This window comes from Patella vulgata, chromosome 5 (genome assembly GCF_932274485.2).
Source record: "Patella vulgata chromosome 5, xgPatVulg1.2, whole genome shotgun sequence".
In the NCBI taxonomy this organism is placed as follows: domain Eukaryota; kingdom Metazoa; phylum Mollusca; class Gastropoda; family Patellidae; genus Patella; species Patella vulgata.
This window is the reverse complement of record NC_065883.2, coordinates 63,768,075-63,789,790: the sequence shown is the minus strand read 5'-3', so window position 1 is coordinate 63,789,790 and position 21,716 is coordinate 63,768,075. Positions and strand designations below refer to the sequence as shown.

At 36.0% G+C, this 21,716-nt stretch overlaps 3 protein-coding genes across 3 annotated transcripts; all 3 read left to right on the top strand.

Moving 5' to 3' along the window:
* The first annotated feature begins 2,436 nt into the window (after positions 1 to 2,436).
* On the top strand, positions 2,437 to 4,223 carry LOC126820567 (cytochrome P450 2D4-like). The gene has a single exon (XM_056101202.1). It carries the CDS (start codon positions 2,471 to 2,473, stop codon positions 3,953 to 3,955), a length of 1,485 nt encoding a protein of 494 aa, XP_055957177.1. The 5' UTR covers positions 2,437 to 2,470; the 3' UTR covers positions 3,956 to 4,223.
* A 4,907-nt stretch (positions 4,224 to 9,130) lies between these two features.
* LOC130013008 (cytochrome P450 2J6-like) lies at positions 9,131 to 11,375 on the top strand. Its single transcript, XM_056101341.1, has one exon. It carries the CDS (start codon positions 9,357 to 9,359, stop codon positions 10,839 to 10,841), a length of 1,485 nt encoding a protein of 494 aa, XP_055957316.1. The 5' UTR covers positions 9,131 to 9,356; the 3' UTR covers positions 10,842 to 11,375.
* Positions 11,376 to 13,226: 1,851 nt separating this feature from the next.
* On the top strand, positions 13,227 to 20,624 carry LOC126820557 (transient receptor potential cation channel subfamily A member 1). Its single transcript, XM_050548586.2, has 3 exons — positions 13,227 to 13,333; positions 15,126 to 15,267; positions 15,653 to 20,624. The coding sequence occupies exons 2-3, from the start codon at positions 15,151 to 15,153 to the stop codon at positions 19,304 to 19,306; spliced, it is 3,771 nt and encodes a 1,256-aa protein (XP_050404543.2). The 5' UTR covers positions 13,227 to 13,333; positions 15,126 to 15,150; the 3' UTR covers positions 19,307 to 20,624.
* The last annotated feature ends 1,092 nt before the right edge of the window (positions 20,625 to 21,716 follow it).

Genomic DNA, 21,716 nt, shown 5'->3' with positions numbered 1-21,716 from the left:
GTGGGCCCAAGAAGTTGTCCAGGTCAAACTCTTGCCGTATTGGAGTTATTTGTATTTTTTACTAATATTTTACAGAAGTTCTCTCTGACTGGTAGTGGAGAGTTGAGTACAGATGGTAATTATGCCATCTTCTTGTCGCCGCCTCCATTTCTTATTCATGCAAAAAGTAGACAGTTATAGTATAACATGTAATTAATAATGAGGTATTCAACATTCAATCAGCATTATATTGTGTTCTTAAACGTTTAAATGATTTCAGTTTCATCGTTACTTTCTATCGTTAATATAATTGGTCCATTGTTTTAATCGCTTTAATATTTGTACTTAATTGATAGTTAAAGGAGCTAAATCGCTAATATTTGGCACCTAGAAATTGACACAAATGGGTCACAATGCATATAGGCTAATAATGTAATATGAATGTATATATAAACTGATTTACATTCAAACGTTTCTGTTTTTACTATAATTTCTAATCAGTTATGTTCGGCGAAATACGCCAGAAGTCTCTACATCCCTGATATTTGGGACCTATAAATTGACACAATTGGGTCACAACGCATCATATAGGCTAATAATGTAGTATACTACAGAACAGTATTGTGGTCATTTCATCTACACTGCAAGTTATGTTCGGCGAAATACGCTAGAGGTCTCAATCCAATGGCAATCTCTAGCGTCTGGTTTTTCCAGTCTACACAGACAGTATTTATTGCGCATGCTCTCCAGATAAGAATATGGCGTCACCGTTTGACATGACTAGCGGAATATATCTAGCCTCGTTCTTCGAGCCCCTTGTTACAAATGGCACTGAAACGCATTATGGTACACGATTCGTGTATTTTACACTTAGACTGCTGGTTAAAATTCATAAAGATATTATCACCAAAACAAAAATTGAATTAGTTATTGTTCTTTGAATAAAGGTCATTTTGGATCTGAATAATCAATAGATATATTAATTGGCTAGGTCGACTGATTTTTCTTATCCCGGAGATAAATTAAACAATTTTGACAAATGGCTTTACACTTGGGGGTATCAATTAGCAATAATCCAGATAATTGGATAATCCACAGTAATTCAAACGGCTTAAAAAATCTATTAATGTTTAACTTTATGTCTTAGAGATCATAAAATATCGATGTCATTTTTTATTTATATTGTATGTATGTCGATTGTCTCTTCTGGAGTGTGTCTATAGCAACCCTGAGTATTTGTATATAATATTCTTGACTTATCCTCCCTTTAAGAAGTTTATTCTTATAGTCCGTATATTTAGCCTAGATATAGCAGCATGAATTGAGACTGGACATGTAAGAAAATTCAAGTAAGTTGTTTCTACTCTAAATTCAACTACCGCATTACATGGACTAAAAATACCGATAGCAAGAATGTATCAAAAGCTGTCCAAGCAAAACGCTATTTGTAACCCGTAGTAATTTCAGAAGACATTTTTTTAATATTAATAAATGGTGGTTGGTCAAGAAATCCAACACATAGACTATAACCTGCATTCATACCGAAATTAAATGGCGTAACAAATGTCCAGTCTAAGATAGTGGCGTGGGTGGAGTTGAGTGGGGTATTATGCATGTATTAAGGGTAGTTACTTGTACAAAGTTGTTTAGTGTCCGCGGGGTCATCATTTATCAACAACGAATAAAGATTTCTGAATTTAATTGAGCTTGCAACACACAAACTACTCCAGGGTAATATTGGATCATCTCATTCTCTGGTTTACTGTTAGGACAATATTCTCAAATAAAAAATAAACGGCAAATAAAAAATGGTGTAGCTACTGCTTTTCCTATCAATGTGCGGTGATACCCCCCCCCCCCCCCCCACTAAAAAAGAGAAAGAAAAACCAACAGTACACGTTAAAACGCGAAACGTTATAGCTTCGCAAAAACCTACAGTGTTTTGTTTATTTGAATCAATGTACTCCAATCTTAAGAATTAGTATGTTAGTCCGGTGGCTGAAGTGGTGGGGGAATCGCCACCCGAGCTGTGAATTTATGAGACCAAGGTTTTCTAGACCAGTTTTTTGCGTAGATTCCGGATCTGGGTGGTGATCAGCCGTATGATTACTGACTTACATTCTGTCTTGCCAATGATGAATGTTCAGGTCAATCATTAGTTGCAATAGGAAATGATATTTCAGTACTTCACATTAAATCTTTCAATTTAAATAAATAATACAAAAGCAGAATATAAATCGTATCGATCGCGAAATATGCATACAGTTGTTTTCAGGACTGAATTTTTACTACACGACCTAATAGATAAAAGTTCATATTTCACATAGGAATCTGGGATAAATCAGACAGAATTATAACCAACCAGTGTATAGACAAGGATCTTAAATTAAATAAGTCAACTCGACAACTATATTCTATTTGTATATTATTTACGGAAGAAATACAAACTGTGTGACTATTTATAAAGTGAATAACAAGACTGCCATTAAGGATGGATGTGTTAAACATGTTCAGTGATTTAACTACATGTACTTTACTAGTTGGATTGGTTATAGTTCTTCTAATTGCTGTCATCATGTCCAAGAAAGAACAATCTGGTATTCCTCCTGGACCATTTGCTTGGCCGATTGTTGGTAATGCCTTTTCTATGGGTGGTAAATACAAAGGAAAGCGGCACAAATACTTTGACGACATGCGAAAAAGGTATGGAAGTATCTATAGTTTCTATTTCGCCAGTCAGCTGCACGTAGTTTTGAATGATGCAGATTCCATTGAAGAAGCATTTGTGAAGCATAAGAGTGAGTTCAGTAACAGACCAGCAGATTCATTCTGGATCGTGAGGGAAATCAACAAATATGGAACAGGCATCGTCTGGTCAAATGATGACGCATGGAAGGTAAAGACGGGGTTAGCACACCAGATTCTCGGAGAATCAAATCTTGAAGATATGGTGAGAGCGGAAACAAAAGTTGTGTTAGATGTTTTATCTCAGTCAGATGGAAAGCCATTGGCCAGTCAAAAACTGTTCTTAAATGCAACGGTAAACATCATTAGTCGTATACTTTTGGGTTCCAGATTTGACGACAATGATCCTGACTTCCTCCGCATTATCGATGTAGTTTCAACAGCTTTTACAAACGAGGGAACGTTTTCAATGCTCAACGTGTTCCCAAAACTACGCTTTTTACCGTGTATAGCATCCAAATTAAGAGTACTTTTTGACAAAGTTGGCACAGTAAGAAATTATCTGTCTGGACAAATTAGTGAACACGAAAAGCAACACACAAAAGATAAACCAAACGATTTAATTGACGTTTACCTGTCCAAAAAAGATCAAGATGACGGAATGAAATTAGTTAGCAAAGGTGATCTTGTAAGACTTATCTTGGAGGTATTCCCAGCAGCTTCGGTTACAACAACGATTTCTTTGAACTGGGCGTTACTTTATATGATTCTACACCCAGAGATACAAAAGAAATGCCAAGATGAGATTGAAAGCGTTGTTGGTACCGATCGGATGGTACATTGGTCAGACAGATCAAAGCTGCCTTACACACAGGCAACTCTTCTGGAAATTCAACGTGTTGCAAGTGTTGCCGCAACATCTGTTCCACATACACCTACCAAAGATGTCGTTCTATCAGGTTTCTTGATTCCAAAGGACTGTATAGTTATCGGTAATTTGTATAGTTGTCACTTTGATGAACAAACATGGGACGAACCCTTAGTTTTTAAGCCCGAAAGGTTTCTAAATGATGATGGAAACCCGACAAAACCTCCTGCTTTCATGCCGTTCTCTGTGGGCCCAAGAAGTTGTCCAGGTCAAACTCTTGCCGTATTGGAGTTATTTGTATTTTTTACTAATATTTTACAGAAGTTCTCTCTGACTGGTAGTGGGGAGTTGAGTACAGATGGTAATTATGCCATCTTCTTGTCGCCGCCTCCATTTCTTATTCATGCAAAAAGTAGACAGTAGTATAACATGTAATTAATAATGAGGTATTCAACATTCAATCAGCATTATATTGTGTTCTTAAACGTTTAAATGATTTCAGTTTCATCGTTACTTTCTATTGTTAATATAATTGGTCCATTGTTTTAATCGCTTTAATATTTGTACTTAATTGATAGTTAAAGGAGCTAAATCGCTAATATTTGGCACCTAGAAATTGACACAAATGGGTCACAATGCATATAGGCTAATAATGTAATATGAATGTATATATAAACTGATTTACATTCAATCGTTTCTGTTTTTACTATAATTTCTAATCAGTTATGTTCGGCGAAATACGCCAGAAGTCTCTATATCCCTGATATTTGGGACCTATAAATTGACACAATTGGGTCACAACGCATCATATAGGCTAATAATGTAGTATACTACAGAACAGTATTGTGGTCATTTCATCTACATTGCAAGTTATGTTCGGCGAAATACGCTAGAGGTCTCAATCCAATGGCAATCTCTAGCGTCTGGTTATTCCAGTCTACACAGACAGTATTTATTGCGCATGTTCTCCAGATAAGAATATGGGGTCACCGTTTGACATGACTAGCGGAATATATCTAGCCTCGTTCTTCGAGCCCCTTGTTACAAATGGCACTGAAACGCATTATGGTACACGATTCGTGTATTTTACACTTAGACTGCTGGTTAAAATTCATAAAGATATTATCACCAAAACAAAAATTGAATTAGTTATTGTTCTTTGAATAAAGGTCATTTTGGATCTGAATAATCAATAGATATATTAATTGGCTAGGTCGACTGATTTTTCTTATCCCGGAGATAAATTAAACAATTTTGACAAATGGCTTTACAATTGGGGGTATCAATTAGCAATAATCCAGATAATTGGATAATCCACAGTAATTCAAACGGCTTAAGCAATCTATTATTGTTTAACTTTATGTCTTAGAGATCATAAAATAACGATGTCATTTTATATTTATATTGTATGTATGTCGATTGTCTCTTCTGGAGTGTGTCTATAGCAACCCTGAGTATTTGTATATAATATTCTTGACTTATCCTTCCTTTAAGAAGTTTATTCTCATAGTCCGTATATTTAGCCTAGATATAGCAGCATGAATTGAGACTGGACATGTAAGAAAATTCAAGTAAGTTGTTTCTACTCTAAATTCAACTACTGCATTACATGGACTAAAAATACCGATAGCAAGAATGTATCAAAAATTCTCCAAGCAAAACGCAATTTGTAACCCGTAGTAATTTCAGAAGACATTTTTTTTAATAAAGGGTGGTTGGTCAAGAAATCCAACACATAGACTATAACCTGCATTCATACCGAAATTAAATGGCGTAACAAATGTCCAGTCTAAGATGGTGGGTTGGGTGGAGTTGAGTGGGGTATTATGCATGTATTAAGGGTAGTTACTTGTACAAAGTTGTTTAGTGTCCGCGGGGTCCTCATTTATCAACAACGAATAAAGATTTCTGAATTTAATTGAGCTTGCAACACACACACTACTCCAGGATCATATTGGATCATCTCATTATCTGGTTTACTGTTAGGACAAGATTCTCAAAAAATGGTGTAGCGGCTGCTTTTCCTATCAATGAGAACTCCCCCCCCCCTCCCCGCCCCCTCTCCGCCCCCTCTCAAAAAAGAAAAGAAAACCAAACAACAGTACACGTTGAAATGCGAAATGTTATAGCTTCGCGAAAACCTAGAGTTTTTTGTTTATTTGAATTAATGGACGCCAAGCTTAAGAATTAGTATGTCGATTTCAGGTTGGTCCTATATGTCTCTTGTGACCCATGGAAACGAGTAACACCAACACGATTCCTTTTCCGTTTCTAGTCCATTCTTTTAATGCTAATCAATACTACAAGACCAACAAGTGAGTTGATCGATTCTCTACAAACATGAAGGCTATAAATAATTTTAATACAAAAGAGAATTAAGGTATTCGTATAAACAATTCATAATACAGTCTAAGGGTTTCTGGTATCCAACCATTAGTCAGCATTGATTCATAGATTTACTAAAGAAATCCCAACCTTAAGTCTTAAAGGAATAGCCCTTTTATTGTTTGACATCGATTAACAACGTGTAATTCCGTCTTGGTGCTTTGAGAAAAGTGGGAAGCACATGGTCTGTCGAGTGCCTGGTAAAAAACAATTTCGTTATGGTTCTGAATTTTAAAGGTACCTCCTAACCAATAGCTTCTGAAATTCAAGTCTAGTCTATTATTCTATTTTTCTCTCATTTACGTTAGTAAAATATACTCCCATCACTCATACGTTTCAATGTTGAGAAAATCAGGATTATAGCCTCCTTGGCAGAGTATATTTGTTCTTTGTACAACACCCGAATGTAAACCGATGCTACTAGAAATTTTGTTCCACGTTCACTGCAGTTGTTGTGCCCCTGTCACCAGGTATTCAGAGCAGACGTATTAGCGAAATGTGATGGGATTTCAAGAATGTTTATTAGCCCTTTGATGATATTGTGTTTAAAAATAGACCTAATAAATGGACTTTATTTTTAACATGACTATTTGAATGATTAGATTTCATAGTCTTTGTGTTCGCAATTAAGCAATTACTGGCCACGTAAGATAGATCAATACACACAAAAACTTTTTTTTTTAAATCCCCCCAAAACAAAGAGCATCGTCATTTGGTTGCGTAGATCACATTTTGAAACAACGTTGATATTTTTTTAACTGCTTATCATGCTTTACTTTAATGCATTCGGTGTAAAACGGATGAGTCTATTCTTCAAGGTTACCGCAATAGTCCAACATGTATTTCATTCTCTCTAAATGTAAATGAATAGGTCACCACGTATGAATAAATGATAATATAGTTAAATTATTAGTCATTACATGAAAGTCACACGGTCAGATTATTTGCGTTGTATGTATTATTAAGTCAAGTAGAGCGACATTAATATCTACATATAATATTATTGATTTCCTATGACTTTTCAACGGGATGTTTGTGCATGTCTATGTGTATTTCTTCATACATTTGACATAACTAATTTGTCATTTCATTTGCTATCAATTTAAATTTTGGGTCATATTCTAGAAAGCTGATTAGGGCTAAAAATGTTAAACGTTGAAGCGAACAAAACTTTAAAGTTATTTAACCGTAATCAGCTATCTGGAATATTTTGTCCCTTAATGACGTTTTTTGTTTTATAATCTTGCTAATAGGAGTTTTATAATACAGGTGTCTATATAACTAGGTGTATATTATAATATTATGTACATAACCTTGATCCTAAATACATAGCCTATACAAATAATTATAAAACGATTTGATATAGTGTGGGCTCAAATAGTTTGACCCAATTTTATTTGCCCACGATGTAGGCGGTATTTAAAAATGAACCCACCGAACTCCTCTTCACTTTGTACACATTCATGGCTTTCTTTTAGTACGTGTAGTTCAATGTGCTTTATTTACAAAAAAACCTCCTTAAAGGCACAAGAAGCCAGATAGAGAAACGCACGCACACACACACCCTCACACATATCACACGCTGTTTTAATGTAGGTAAGCATGCGCTAGCTTGTACGAATAAGATACCAATATATTTCTATGACTTTATTTTCTAAGACAAATAAAGATGATGGTGTGGAGTCAGTAGAAATTAATATAAAATTTAAACGAATAAAGACTTTTGATATGGTATTGTCTTAAACTCTGTGCTAAATTCTTTATATGACATGTTTATGCTTTAAGTGAGCAAAGGAAATTTAATTTATTGTACCAAACTGGAATATTAGTTTATATAGAAACATAATTCCCAATCGATACAGAATAGTAAGGCGCTAAACCCCATTTCATTTCACAAACATATCTACTTTTTAACAAAGGGTTTGCTAACGTATATGCAATAAACCGTTTGCAATATAATTACACAAATATTTTAGCCCGATCAATAAAACAAATAGCTTGCAATCTTTAATTACTCTGAAAAATGTCCTTCTCTAATTATTAACAGGAGCAAATCCAGTGGGTGGTGGGTGTGGGGGTATAACCCCCCTCCCCAACCCATACTCAGCTACATAAAAAACGGTAAAAACAACACTGTTTATGAGAAAAATGTAACGGTCGAGTGCCTTATCTTTTATCATCGGATAGTGGGATGGGATGGATATTCTAAGCACCAGATAATGATATAGACATATGTGTTATAATAATAATAATAATAATAATAATAATAGCGAGTTCTTATATTGCGCACAGATCCATTAAAGTTAATGCTCAAGGTGCATGACAATCGTTATGACAATTAATATTTTGCATCAATGAAATTGAATCACAGTGTGGCCCTATTAAATCATTATAAAAATTGACGTCAAACGGTGTTTTGGATTTCTCTCTTCAATGTGTATGTATATCTACGCAATTTGGAGACTATGATGGCATCATGCATTCGGGCCCGTATCTACAGGGGGCGCGGGGGGGGGGGGGGCATGCTAACAATCATTAAAGTATACACAGTTCCTTATATTGACCTAAAAAAAACTAGGATTCCCTAAGCAGGGGGAGGTATAATTCAGGCGACTATGCGCATATTAATCCCACGGTATCTCATTACTTTATAAACCATTTTTTTTGTACTAATCTAAAATAGTTTTAAATAAATTTAAAAAATCACGATTTTTTTTTTGTTTGAATACTTATTTTAAAATGCTTATTAGACGCCTAGGTAACTACATAGCATGATGATTACAACAGTCTGTTAGAATGACCTTTCCGAAAATTTCCTCAAAATGTTCGCCCCCCTACCGAAAGGTAATCCCCCCCCCCCACACTTAATGGTGTCTAGATACGGGCCCGCATGCATTGTCAACTGCAATGTCAAATTTCCATAACAGGACCCTGGCCATACCCCCACCCCCCTTGCAAAAATTCCTGGATCCGCCCCTGATTACTGACTTACATTCTGTCTTGCCAATGATGAATGTTCAGGTGAATCAATAGTTGCAACAGGAAATGATATTTCAGTACTTCACATTATACAAAAGCACAATGTAAATTGCGAAATATGCATACAGTTGTTGTCAGGATTGAATGAGACGCCCCATAAATCACGCAGCTGGACATAGCGACGAATTGTGTAGGCTATAAAGAATTTGGTATTTTTTACTACGCGACCTAGATAGATAAAAGTTTTATATTTCACAGTAGGAATCTGGTAAAACCTGCGAACCACTGGGATGAATCAGACATGCTTATAACCGTCCAGTGTATAGACAAGGATCTCAAATAAAAGAAGTCAACTCGACAACTATATTCTGTTTGTCATTAAATATATATCATATTTTTTACGGAAGAAATACAAACTGTGTGACTATTTATAAAGTGAATAACAAGACTGCCATTGAGGATGGATGTGTTAAACATGTTCAGTGATTTAACTCCATATACTTTACTACTTGGGTTGGTTATGGTGCTTCTAATTGCTGTCATCATGTCCCAGCAAGAACAACCTGGTATTCCTCCTGGACCATCTGCCTGGCCGGTTGTTGGTAATGTCTTCGATATGGGTGGTAAATACAAAGGAAAGCGGCACAAATACTTTGACGACATGCGGAAAAAGTATGGAAGTATCTATAGATTCTATTTCGGCAATCAGCTGTACGTAGTTTTGAATGATGCAGATTCCATTGAAGAAGCATTTGTGAAGCATAAGAGTGAGTTCAGTAACAGACCAGTAGATGCATTCTGGATAGTGAGGGAAAGCAACAAATCTGGAACAGGCATCATCTGGTCAAATGATGACGAATGGAAGGTAAAGCGGGAGTTGGCACTCCAGATTCTCGGAGAATCAAATCTTGAAGATATGGTGAGAGCGGAAACAAAAGTTGTGTTAGATGTTTTATCTCAGTCAGACGGAAAGCCATTGGCGAGTCAAGGCCTGTTCTTAAATGCGACGGTAAACATCATTAGTCGTATACTTTTGGGTTCCAGATTCGACGACAATGATCCTGACTTCCTCCGCATTATCGATGTAGTTTCAACATCTTTTACAAACGAGGGAACGTTTTCAATGCTCAACGTGTTCCCAAAACTACGCTTTTTACCGTTTATAGCATCCAAATTAAGAGTACTTTTTGACAAAGTTGGTAAAGTGCGAAATTATCTTTCTGGACAAATTAGTGAACACAAAAAGCAATACACAAAAGATAAACTAAACGATTTAATCGATGTTTATCTGTCCAAAAATGGTCACGATGACGGAATGAAATTGGTTAGCGAAGGTGATCTTGTAAAACTTATCTTGGAGTTATTCCCAGCAGCTTCTGTTACAACAATGATTTCTTTGAACTGGGCGTTACTTTATATGATTCTACACCCAGAGATACAAAAGAAATGCCAAGATGAGATTGGAAGCGTTGTTGGTACCAATCGAATGGTACATTGGTCAGACAGATCAAAGCTGCCTTACACACAGGCAACTCTTCTGGAAATTCAACGTGTTGCAAGTGTTACCGCAACATCTATTCCACATACACCAACCAAAGATGTCGTTCTATCGGGTTTCTTGATTCCAAAGGATTGTGTAGTTCTTGCTAATTTGTATAGTTGTCACTTTGACGAACAAATATGGGACGAACCCTTAGTTTTTAAGCCCGAAAGGTTTCTAAATGATGCTCGAAACCCGACAAAACCTCCTGCTTTCATGCCGTTCTCTACGGGCCCTAGAAGATGTCCAGGAGAAAGTCTTGTCGTATTGGAGTTATTTGTATTTTTTACTAATATTTTACAGAAGTTCTCTCTGACTGGTAGTGGTGAGTTGAGTACAGATGGTAATTATGCCATCTTCTTGTCGCCGCCTCCATTTCTTATTCATGCAAAAGGTAGACAGTAGTATAACATGTAATTAATAATGAGGTATTCAACATTCAATCAGCATTATATTGTGTTCTTAAACGTTTAAATGATTTCAGTTTCATCGTTACTTTCTATTGTTTAATATAATCCATGGTTTTAATCGCTTTAATATGTACTTTAACTGATAGTTAAACCAAGCTGTATTTGATGTATGTAAATGTTAAATAACTTTCTTATACCTTGTTAATATTGTAATCTGGATTATACATTGTTATTTAAAAAATACCATGGTTTATTGTCTGTTTGGATACATTTAGGTTTGATTTGTGAAGGCAATATAATTATCAGGTCACTGAAATTACCACATATTATTAAGTTTCTTACTTCAACATTTTTAACTCAAAGATACCAAATTCTTGTTTGTTACATTGGTGACGCTCACAAATTCAATGAAAAATAGATTAAGACTACATGAATTAAATTCTGAACACCGTCTTTTGTTACAGTATTGTCTATGGATTAGTTAGTTGTTCGTGGGATCACACCTTACTAATTATAATAATTCCCAGGATTATCGCGACCCACATTATTAAAAGACCTTAATGACTATCATTATTTGTATTCATAATAATGAAGCTAGAAGTTAAGTAACTATGGGGGGGGATGAATGAACACGATTTAAGAATAAATGTAGCGGTGCAGTTGTAAGAAGCACGCGGTGCTGGGATCACATTGGCACCAATTTAAACGCCCTTGATTTAAAGGGGGCAAGTCTTTAACTCAATATCATTCAGTCTTCGAAGTTGCAAACAAAACTTATTGGCCAGTTTAAATCAACAATGATGTTGTTATCTTACCGTGAAAAGATGGGCTGCTGATATCCAAAATGAACATTTTAAAATTGGCACACGAATCGCGTGTCGGGATGAAAATTTAAAATTGGCACACGAATCGCGTGCCAGAATGCGTTCGAGCGCCATTTATTATGAAGCGACCCGATGAACGAGATTAAACAGGAGAATGCTACCGGTGTAAACTGGAATAACCAGACGCTACAGACTGCCATTCAATTTGGACTCTTCGCGTATTTCGCCGAACATAACTGATTAGAAATTAAAGTGAAAACAGAAAAGATTGAATGTTAATCTGTTTATATGCATTCATATTACATTATTAAAGGAGCCAAGTCTCTTACTCAATATTTTCCATAATATTCGAAATAAAAAATACGAATTAGAATTCAATATTGACCAATTTCAATCAGTATTGATGTTGTTATCTTGCCGTGAAACTATATGATCCTAATATCCAATATTTAAGACACAATTAACATTTTATAACCAGTACACGAGTTGTGTACCCTCTTGTTTCAGGTGCCATTTTGTAATGAACAAATAAAAACATATCCTACAGCACAATGTGGAAGTAATTAGTAAAGGCTGATACACAAACGACAAAATAATAATTTAAAAAACGTGAAGAATGGACTAAGCAGGCGTAAACATTTTATAATCAGTACACGAGTCGTGTACCCTATGGTTTCAGGTGCCATTTTGTAATGACCAAATAAAAACATATCCCACAGCACAATGTGGAAGTAATTAGTAAAGGCTGATACACAAACGACAAAATAATAATTTAAAAAACATGAAGAATGGACTAAGCAGGCGTGAACATTTTATAATCAGTACACGAGTCGTGTACCCTATGGTTTCAGGTGCCATTTTTTAATGAACAAATAAAAACATATCCTACAGCACAATGTGGAAGTAATTAGTAAAGGCAGATTCACAAACGACAAAATAATAATGGACTAAGCAGGCGTAAACGACTGTCGTTCAATTTGAACTGTTCACGTATTTCACTGAACATAATTGATTAGAAATTATAATGGGTTTTTTTTTCAAAAATTCAATATAAATCACTTTACATACATTCATATTACATTAATATATGCTTTTGGAACCATTTTCGTCTATTTCAAGGTTCCCAAAAAATAAAGCCATACGCCCTTTAAACATAAAGTTTTACAAAATGTATTTGATTTATACTCCTACATGTCATAGATGAATTATCACCCAATGATTAAGATGACATCAATTTACCATCTCCCAGGTATACTTTTAAATGCCGGCCGATCTTTTAAAGATAAAAAAATGATGTATTTGTGTATGACGAATTAGCTATCTTTGATGTATACACGTGCACCACTGAATAATATGAATGTATTTCATATTTTAATAACATATTGCTTCATAACTGACGTAAACAATCCACCTAAGGTTTTATTTAAGTAGTGAATGCTCATATACCTATATTATAATATACCGTGATATTTGACCTTAACCACTGTAGCGTATCCATCTTAAGAAATCAACCTCGAGCTATGGTATGGATTATATTAATAATGTAAACCTTGGTAGTCTTTACACACAGGGCCGTCGCTATAAACACAACTTCAAATAATATCAATGAATTGACGGTAACATTACCTATAGCTATTTCTATACTGCTGTATATGGATAAAACGTAAGTAAACCTTGTAGATTTAATAGCATATTTTAGAACAGCTGCACATTTTTGTGACTTTAATGGCTAATCAGTCTTGGTTGGTCATTAATCTCTTAGTTACATGTTAAGTATGTTTCCATTTTTATAAATAACACAAACGTATTTCCATTTGTAGAGTCATAAATACTGCTTTATGCCATAGTTAAAGATGCGGAGCGAGAGAAGGTCAATACAAATTTTCCATATTTTTAATGTATCTCCTTGTAATCGATGTTTGTGGTTTGAAATGGGTTATTGGTCAGACAGAAGTATTGTTTTATTCCTTTAGTAAAGATATTACTTAGTTTATTATGTCTGAATTTAAACTCCGAGGTCCCGTGTATACATTGATGTGCACGTGAAAGATCCCTTGGCAGTTTGAATTCGCTATAAGAGTAGGCCATAGTGTCACTGTCCGGGCGAAATTTCCCTTATAGCACATTGTATGACGTATGCCTGTCTTCATTACCCCAGTCAGAGCAGAACAATAGGACGTTAAACCCCATTTCATTTCATTTCATTTCGTTATGAAGTTCCCATCTAAAAAATCAGTGGTGCAGAGAGATTGAGCACAACATCGTGTAATAAACTTATGCAGCCCCACTACCCCATCCCTCTCAGATTCGTGCACAGAGCCCCCTCATTGGACAAATTCTGATTACTATTTACTGCAAATGTACTTTGCCATATCATAACCTTGATTTTGTACTACTCACAGTCGTCAATCAAAAACTCTTAATAAGTAACATATACTTATATCTCCAAGCTAAATAATTAGTAAGGCAAAAAATATTAATCACGGGTTCAACCATTACAGTTGTATTTAACACAACTCAGCAGGACACATAACTTATCTTTCAGATAATAATATATCAATTAATAAAACACTACATAAGGAAGTGTATATTAAGACTTGTGGGCTATTGAAGATACATCATGTAAGATTTAGATAAAGAGCTAACCATTCTTGCTATACTAGTTCGAAACAGATAATGCAAAATGAATATGTTGAAAATTTCATTCAAATTACTCTACTGCGAGCAAAGATATTAACCTATGAAGGTTTGACAAGATGTGTGCAAAACATCGTACTGGTTGTTCGAAGCTAAGCCTCGCTTCTCCATTGTTTAAAATTAAATCAAAATATGGCTGAACCATTCTAATCTACTTAATATCGGAGATATCCGATGGCACCGAGAGTTGATTACGGTCTTGTCATGTTAATAAATGTCTAATTAATAGCCTATATAACATTTCAGGCTTAAAGAAAGACCTGCAATAGACAGATTTAGCTCTCGCATAATGCCTGTTTAATGGAGTCTCACATCCAACATCGTAGGTTTTCTTCGCGTCCCCCTGTTTCCCCCAGTGTTAAAGACCTCTGTTGAAATAAAATTTAACTCTCTCTCTCTCTCTAGAGTCTCGATAAGATGTGCCGTTAATATGGGTACATATAACTACAAATGCAGTCATAAACCATGACTAACAATACAGTGCACATGGGCGTTCCCCCGCTACAATTGACTAAAATATCACCTAAACAAGTATATATTATATATAAGACCCGTGGGCTATTAATGGAGTATGCCATTAAAATCATGTGTTAAGATATGATGTTAATATGGGTACATATTATAACTAATGCAGTCAAAAGCCATACAATGACGAACCATATAATGCACATGGGCGTACCTCTGCTAAAATTATTCAATATTAACGATAAGGCAGTTCGGAACCCATCATAAATTAATCATAAAACCTTTTCTTGTAGGCCGTGAAAGACCAGATTTTGTGAAATGGCGTCACCGAAACCAGCGAGACTTCGACGTCTGACCAAACAGACATCATTTTTTGTTTCTCCTGGCGATGCTTCAGAAGATGGCGATTTTGTTGCGTTGCGCAATATACGAGAGGTAAGAAATATGACATAAATATATTTTGTAACCATTAATTAGAGTTTTAACTCAGGTTTATTAAAATTTCAATTTACCGATTTAGATGAAAAGAGGCACTAGGATATTCCATTTATGAGGCCCCTCCCCACTCCACCCACCCCACCCCTCAACCCTACAAGACTAGAGAAAGGTGAAAGTGTGTACAGCAGGGAATGATGACGGATGTTTAAGACTACAGCGAGTGCAAGAAAGGCCTACACACCTTGGCCGCAAGCTTAAGCCTGCAAAGCCTATAGGTGAATTCGACACTGAAAAGAATAGGTCAGCACCTTATGTGTGGCACAGTATCTGAATAACTATGTAAACACAGAGCGTGTTATATTTTCTTTCATTTGTGTTTCAGCATAAACGATCCATCAAATCATCTAAACCAAGTTTGGATCAGATAGACGAGTCTCCTCTACCTATTAGAAAGGTATCCCAAAGTGAAATAACTTTAAAATCAGAAAGTCAGAACACTAAGGACGTATTAAAAGAAAAGCTGTTCAAATTCATCGAAGTTGGTAAGATAGAACAAGTCAAACAGTGTATAGAGAACAACGTTCCTGCAAATATATCTGCACTGTCAGGAGATGCTTACCGTAGAAAAGTTACAAAAGAAAACATTCTTCATGTCGCTCTTGCTAATAAACATATTGAAATAGCTCGTTATATAATTGATAAAATTAACGAAAGTCAGCCAGACTTACTTTTCCAGGCATGTGAAGTTTCACTGAAAACTACTCAAGGAGTTAAAAATGTTCTACACATGGTAACCGAGCTACACGATTTGCCCTTGGCCAAAATCATCATTCAGAAGATCCATAATAAAGAAAAGATTATGTCAACACTCCGCGAAGAAAGTCCTGTACAAATCCAGGGCCAGAGACCTAGAACCTTCCCGTGTCTTCATTTGGCTGCCTTCAATGGTTTCACAGATATGGTTGAGTTTTACTTAGATTGCGGAATGGATTGTAATTATCTGAACCAAAAGAAAGACACGGCTTTGTTATGGGCAGCCAGGTGGAATCATACCGAGACAGTTAAAGCTTTGTTGGCAAGGAAGGCGAATCCGAATGTTGCGAATGATAAGGGTTCTACTGCCCTTTATTGGGCTGTCAGATACGGTCATACAGAAACCGTGGAGCTGCTACTAACGCAAGGAAAAGCTAAGCCGGACCAAACAAGAAAACTTGGTTTAGTTGCTCCCATAGTGTTGGCGTCAGCACTCGGATACAACGAAATAGTTAAAATCCTACTAAGAAACGGAGCCAATGTTAATCATGTTATTAGGGGGAGGGAAATGCCAATACACCATGCTGCACGAGAGGGGCACGTGGATGTTCTAAAAACCCTGATTACCAGAGGAGCCAGTTTTGACAAACCCGATGAGAGAGGAGACACGGCGCTGCTCTTGGGAGCTAAATATGGGCATCCAGATATCGTTAAGACATTAGTGAAAAATGGTGCCGATATGAAGAAAAAGAACTTGCTAGGTGAAGATGTTTGGTTGAATGCAGTTAACAATTCCAACGAATTCTTCACTTTGCTTCTTAATACTTTGGTAGAAATGGATATGCTTACACCCACTGTGACAGACGATGGTGATAAACTCATTAAAATAGGTTGTTCCAAGTCACCACTCTTTCATGCAGCCGTACTGGGGAAGTGCGATAAGATTGAACATTTTCTTAATTCGAAGCTTGATCCATTGGAACTAGACGAAGATGGAAATACATTTTTGATGGTCGCTGCAAAGCACGATCAACACGAAGTTGTTCAGAAATTCAAAACCAAATGCCCTATTGATGCCCAAAATACAAAAGGTAACACCGCTCTTCACATTGCTTGTCTTAAGGGAAACCATGATACCATAACGACACTTGTTAATAACAAAGCTAAAGCAAACATAAAAAATACCAATGGCGAAACTGCGCTTCATGTGTCAGCTTATTCTAAAAATATTCGCGCCGATACAGTGAAAATATTAATCAACCATGTCATTAAAACGCATGCATGGGAGTGTTTAAATGTACCTGATAAAGAGGGTAAAAATCCCTTGCATATAGCAGCTATGTATGCATCCCCGGAAGTGCTTTGGGAGTTCCGTTTTGTGCGTTATAAGGATTTGGATAGTGATGGTAACAACGCTTTACAAGTTGGTGTTCGTCCAGGAGACGAAGAATCGTTTTTGGTAATGATGGACATCTTTGATACAATGAAGAGAGACGCTGATATCAATAACCAAAATTGCCGAGATGAATCGGTTCTTCATTTGGCCGCATCGGAGTGCTTTGGAGAAGGTGTTCGAAGGTTGGTACTGTTTGGGGCTGATTTATCGCTTAAAGATTCATATGGCGATACTGTGCTTCATCGTTTAACACGGGCATCGTTAGAGAATCCAGATACTTTACCCAAATATCTTGAAGTTTTTGACATCGTCATAGCCGAGTCAGTACGCTGGTGGTGTATCAAGAACAATCTTCATTACCCAGATGATAACAAGCAGGATTACCTAAAATACAAAAGATCTGCTGTGCTGGACCTTACCAAGAATTTATACAACAACAACGATCTAAGTGTACTAGCATTAGCTTGCACCTTGGGAGCTTCTGAAATCATCGAAAGGCTGACTCAGATGAAGGATGTTATGTGCTTTCACACTGGGGCGGACCGAGTGAGGTACGACGTTACCTATTTTACACCCCTGACCAACAATTCTCTGAGAGGGTTATGCAGTAACACTCGTGTTGTACCAAGACCGTCATGTGTAGAGTGGCTGCTGGCAACGGAAAATTTAGAAAAGGCTTCGCATGTGCTAGATCTTCCCCCGGTGTCATATATTGAGAAATCTTATTCCTCTATCGCTGCCTGGACATATGCTCTTCTTATAATATTCCATATCATTTACATGAGTCTGTTTAGTTTTTGTGGAGTGACATTACAAGATAAAATTCGCAGAAACGTCAATGACAGCGATGCTCAAGTTGCAACTGTACTTCTTTACGTGGTAGTCATAATAGAACCCGCTATTATTATAATTTATATGGTTTATGAACTTATTAAATATTTGTGCTGCGGGGAGCAGAAAATGAAACTGAAATTAAAAAGAGGGAAAAGCAGTGTATTCAATACTTCTGTAAGTTATATGGGAACATTTATCAGTTTGCTGTACGCTTTATTGGTTATTGTGTGGATGATCCTATATCTCAGCAGCAGTGTCTATCAAAATTATTTCCTTTCGGTTTCTCTGGCAGTGGGCTGGCTTTACACTATAGTCTTTACTCGTGGATTCAAACTCATCCATTATTTCTGGAGAATGATACAAAACATGATTATCAAGGATGTGGCCAAATTTTTGTTTGTTTATTTATTCGTTTTGCTGGCCTTCTCGTTCGCTTTTCATGTAATGTTTCAAGTCTCCGATGACATCGTTTTAAGTTTTTCCAATCCACTTCACACCATGTTTTTAGTGTTTAACATGATGTTAGGAATGGATGAAATATTCACAGACGAATTTGAAACAAACATGAACGCAGTCGGTTACACGACAGTCTTCACAAAGGTAATCTATTTGTTTTACATGGTTTTGGGGACTATTGTGTTGTTGAATCTGCTCATAGCTATGATGAACGATTCTTATTCCGCTACTCTAACTAAGCAGAAATTACAGTGGAGAATTGAATCAGTTCAGTTAGGAGTCAACATAGAGAAGATGCTGCCAATTGCTAGTAGGTTGTTTAGCCGCATTAAGATGCATCACGGCATAGTGGTTCCAGGTGATGGTGACAATAAAGAAATAGGCTGGTATTTAGAAGTATCGTCTAGTATGTCCACAACCAGTGCCACGAGTAAGACGAATACTGAAACAGAGCTCATCAACCATTTGAATGACAGAATTACGGCCCTCGATACCAAAATATCCGAAAATATGAAAATGTTCCATTCAACTCTACAGGACATGCATCATTTCTTGCAGAAACAAGCCGAACATACTGAAATACGGAAAACAAGCTGAACATACCCAATTCAAGTTCAGCATACCGAAATCAAACTGCACATCGTGGACGAAAGGTTAAACATAGTACAACTCGCGTAAACTAACGCAAACGAGACGTTGTTGGGGGGTGGGGTGGGGGTCAGTTAGGTATCTCGTCTCGTAATGTGCCGAGTGTGGGGTTAATCGTATCTTCATATCAGTCTATCATGTGTCCTCTCGTGGTATTCAATTACACGGTAGGGTTATAGGAGTATGCGGTTGTTTTCTGGCGATTCTGCTATCAAGCACATTTCTATAGCAAGTATAAATCAGTCTGTATTTAAGGTTTTAAAAATATATTCTAGCGAACCGTTGAGCGAGGATACCATTATCGTACTTCTCTAATTATCAACAAATTTTGTATATGGCAGGATTTTATCTACTTGTATATTAAAGCGCAAATATAGAGGACAAATGATTTTTAGGACTTCACGAGTCATAACACTTTGCGCCAAAAAACGTAATACTTTGTAAGTTTTCTGTGATATTTAATTCATTTAAAAACCTTATTTTCTGATTTTCTAACGCGTTTACTTGGAAATGCTGTATTTTTTTTATACCTTTATAGTATATTTAGTATCTGTTATATTGAATCTCAGGGGAAACTAGTGAAGAGTTTGGTCTTAAAAATGCACAGGCTTCGACCACAACGAACACTCTTAAAGTCGCTGATCGTCATTTTGGATTTTTCAGATTGTCTAATATTTCACGGTCTAATCTACGTTAAAATGTACCCAGGTTGATAATTGGCATTTAGATCATCCAAACAAATTACTGATTGTACATACATTTTAATATGAATAGTAACCCATTAACTAGACACACCCTATTACCTGGTCTTGGCGAATATTTTCCATAGGTTTCGTATCAGATTCAGCAAGTTTTGTCTTTTTACAAATATAATGCAATTTTGATGAACTGCTAATTTGTATGTTTGTATAAGATATGACACAAAAACCCCAACGAACAATCAAAAGTTTTTAACTTTTAAATTGATATATTTTGTATAAACAAATGTGATAACATATTTATAATTGTAATATATTTTATAACAAATTTTATAGAATTTGATTAATATGTCCTTATCAACGTTTTAATACGGATGGGCAATTTTATGGATAACAATATATTGATAGTACATAATGTATTCATATGAACATCATTATATTTTCCCATTGTTTTTATTTATTCATATGAACATCATTATATTTTCCTATTGTTTTTATTTCTTGTTGAGAATATTTGTTATTACAGTATTTTAAAACCTGTTAATAATATATACAATAAATAAAAGAAAACCAAATGTAGTTTTCATAATATCTGTTTCTTTACTCTTAAACACTTTTTGAATTTTTCTCAGCCTCTTATAAAGTTGACAGATGTCAGCCTCACCCTCACCTATATCTGATACAGGATTTATGATGGGCGGTGGGGAAAACGAACAAACTCAATTTAAGGTATGCAATGGGATTTAACATCTCGTCAATGCGCAATACTTCGTGAATGCGACAGGGCATACAAATGAGGTTTAACGTCCACACGACACAAATTAGATCATTTCGGCATGGATTTTATATATGTATTTCAATATTTCGCTTAAGCGTAGGGGTCTTTAGCAGTTGGAGGAAAACCATAGGACCCAGGGAAAATCCACGAGGTTGGACAGGCGACCATACTCCTTATCATTTACTATAGTGTGGGCTTAAAACCACACCACTTAGCCCAAAGACATACGGACGGATGGATGAACGGACGGACAGGGTCGACGACAATATACATCCGCATAAAAATGTTGGCGTATAAAATCCCCGGGAAAATGATCCGCATGCTTTACGTGGAAAAGCGAAGTTCTCGCAGTAAAAACCATATACTTGGACTCGTGGGTTTAATTCCATACAGTTAAAAGCTAGTTAAGAGTTATTTAAAAGTCTTTTAAAACAGTTCACAACTTCAGCGTTTAAAATCATTATATTTTGTAGTCCGTTACAGTTTTATCTCTCCACCCAGATAAAAGTTATATTACCTGAAAAGGTAAGAAGAGCCAACAGCAACACAGAACAGAACAGAACAATTAAAACAAATTGAATTAAAACATTAATATCGTATTCTGAATGATTGGGGTATATATACTAGTTTTGGCTGTCGTGTATAATATAAACTAATTAATCGTATAGAATAAGGTATGCTTATCTATGAAAAGGATTAAATAGATTTTTAACCCTGTCAATACTTCATTGCTAACAGAAGTATCCTGGGGATTAAGTAATTATGGTTTAGTTAACGGCTAATCCGTTGGTGTCTGATCATGAAATGTAAATCTGTCAGTGACCACTATATATGACACATACGGGGTGGGGTGATTTAACTACATATACTTTACAAGTTGGGT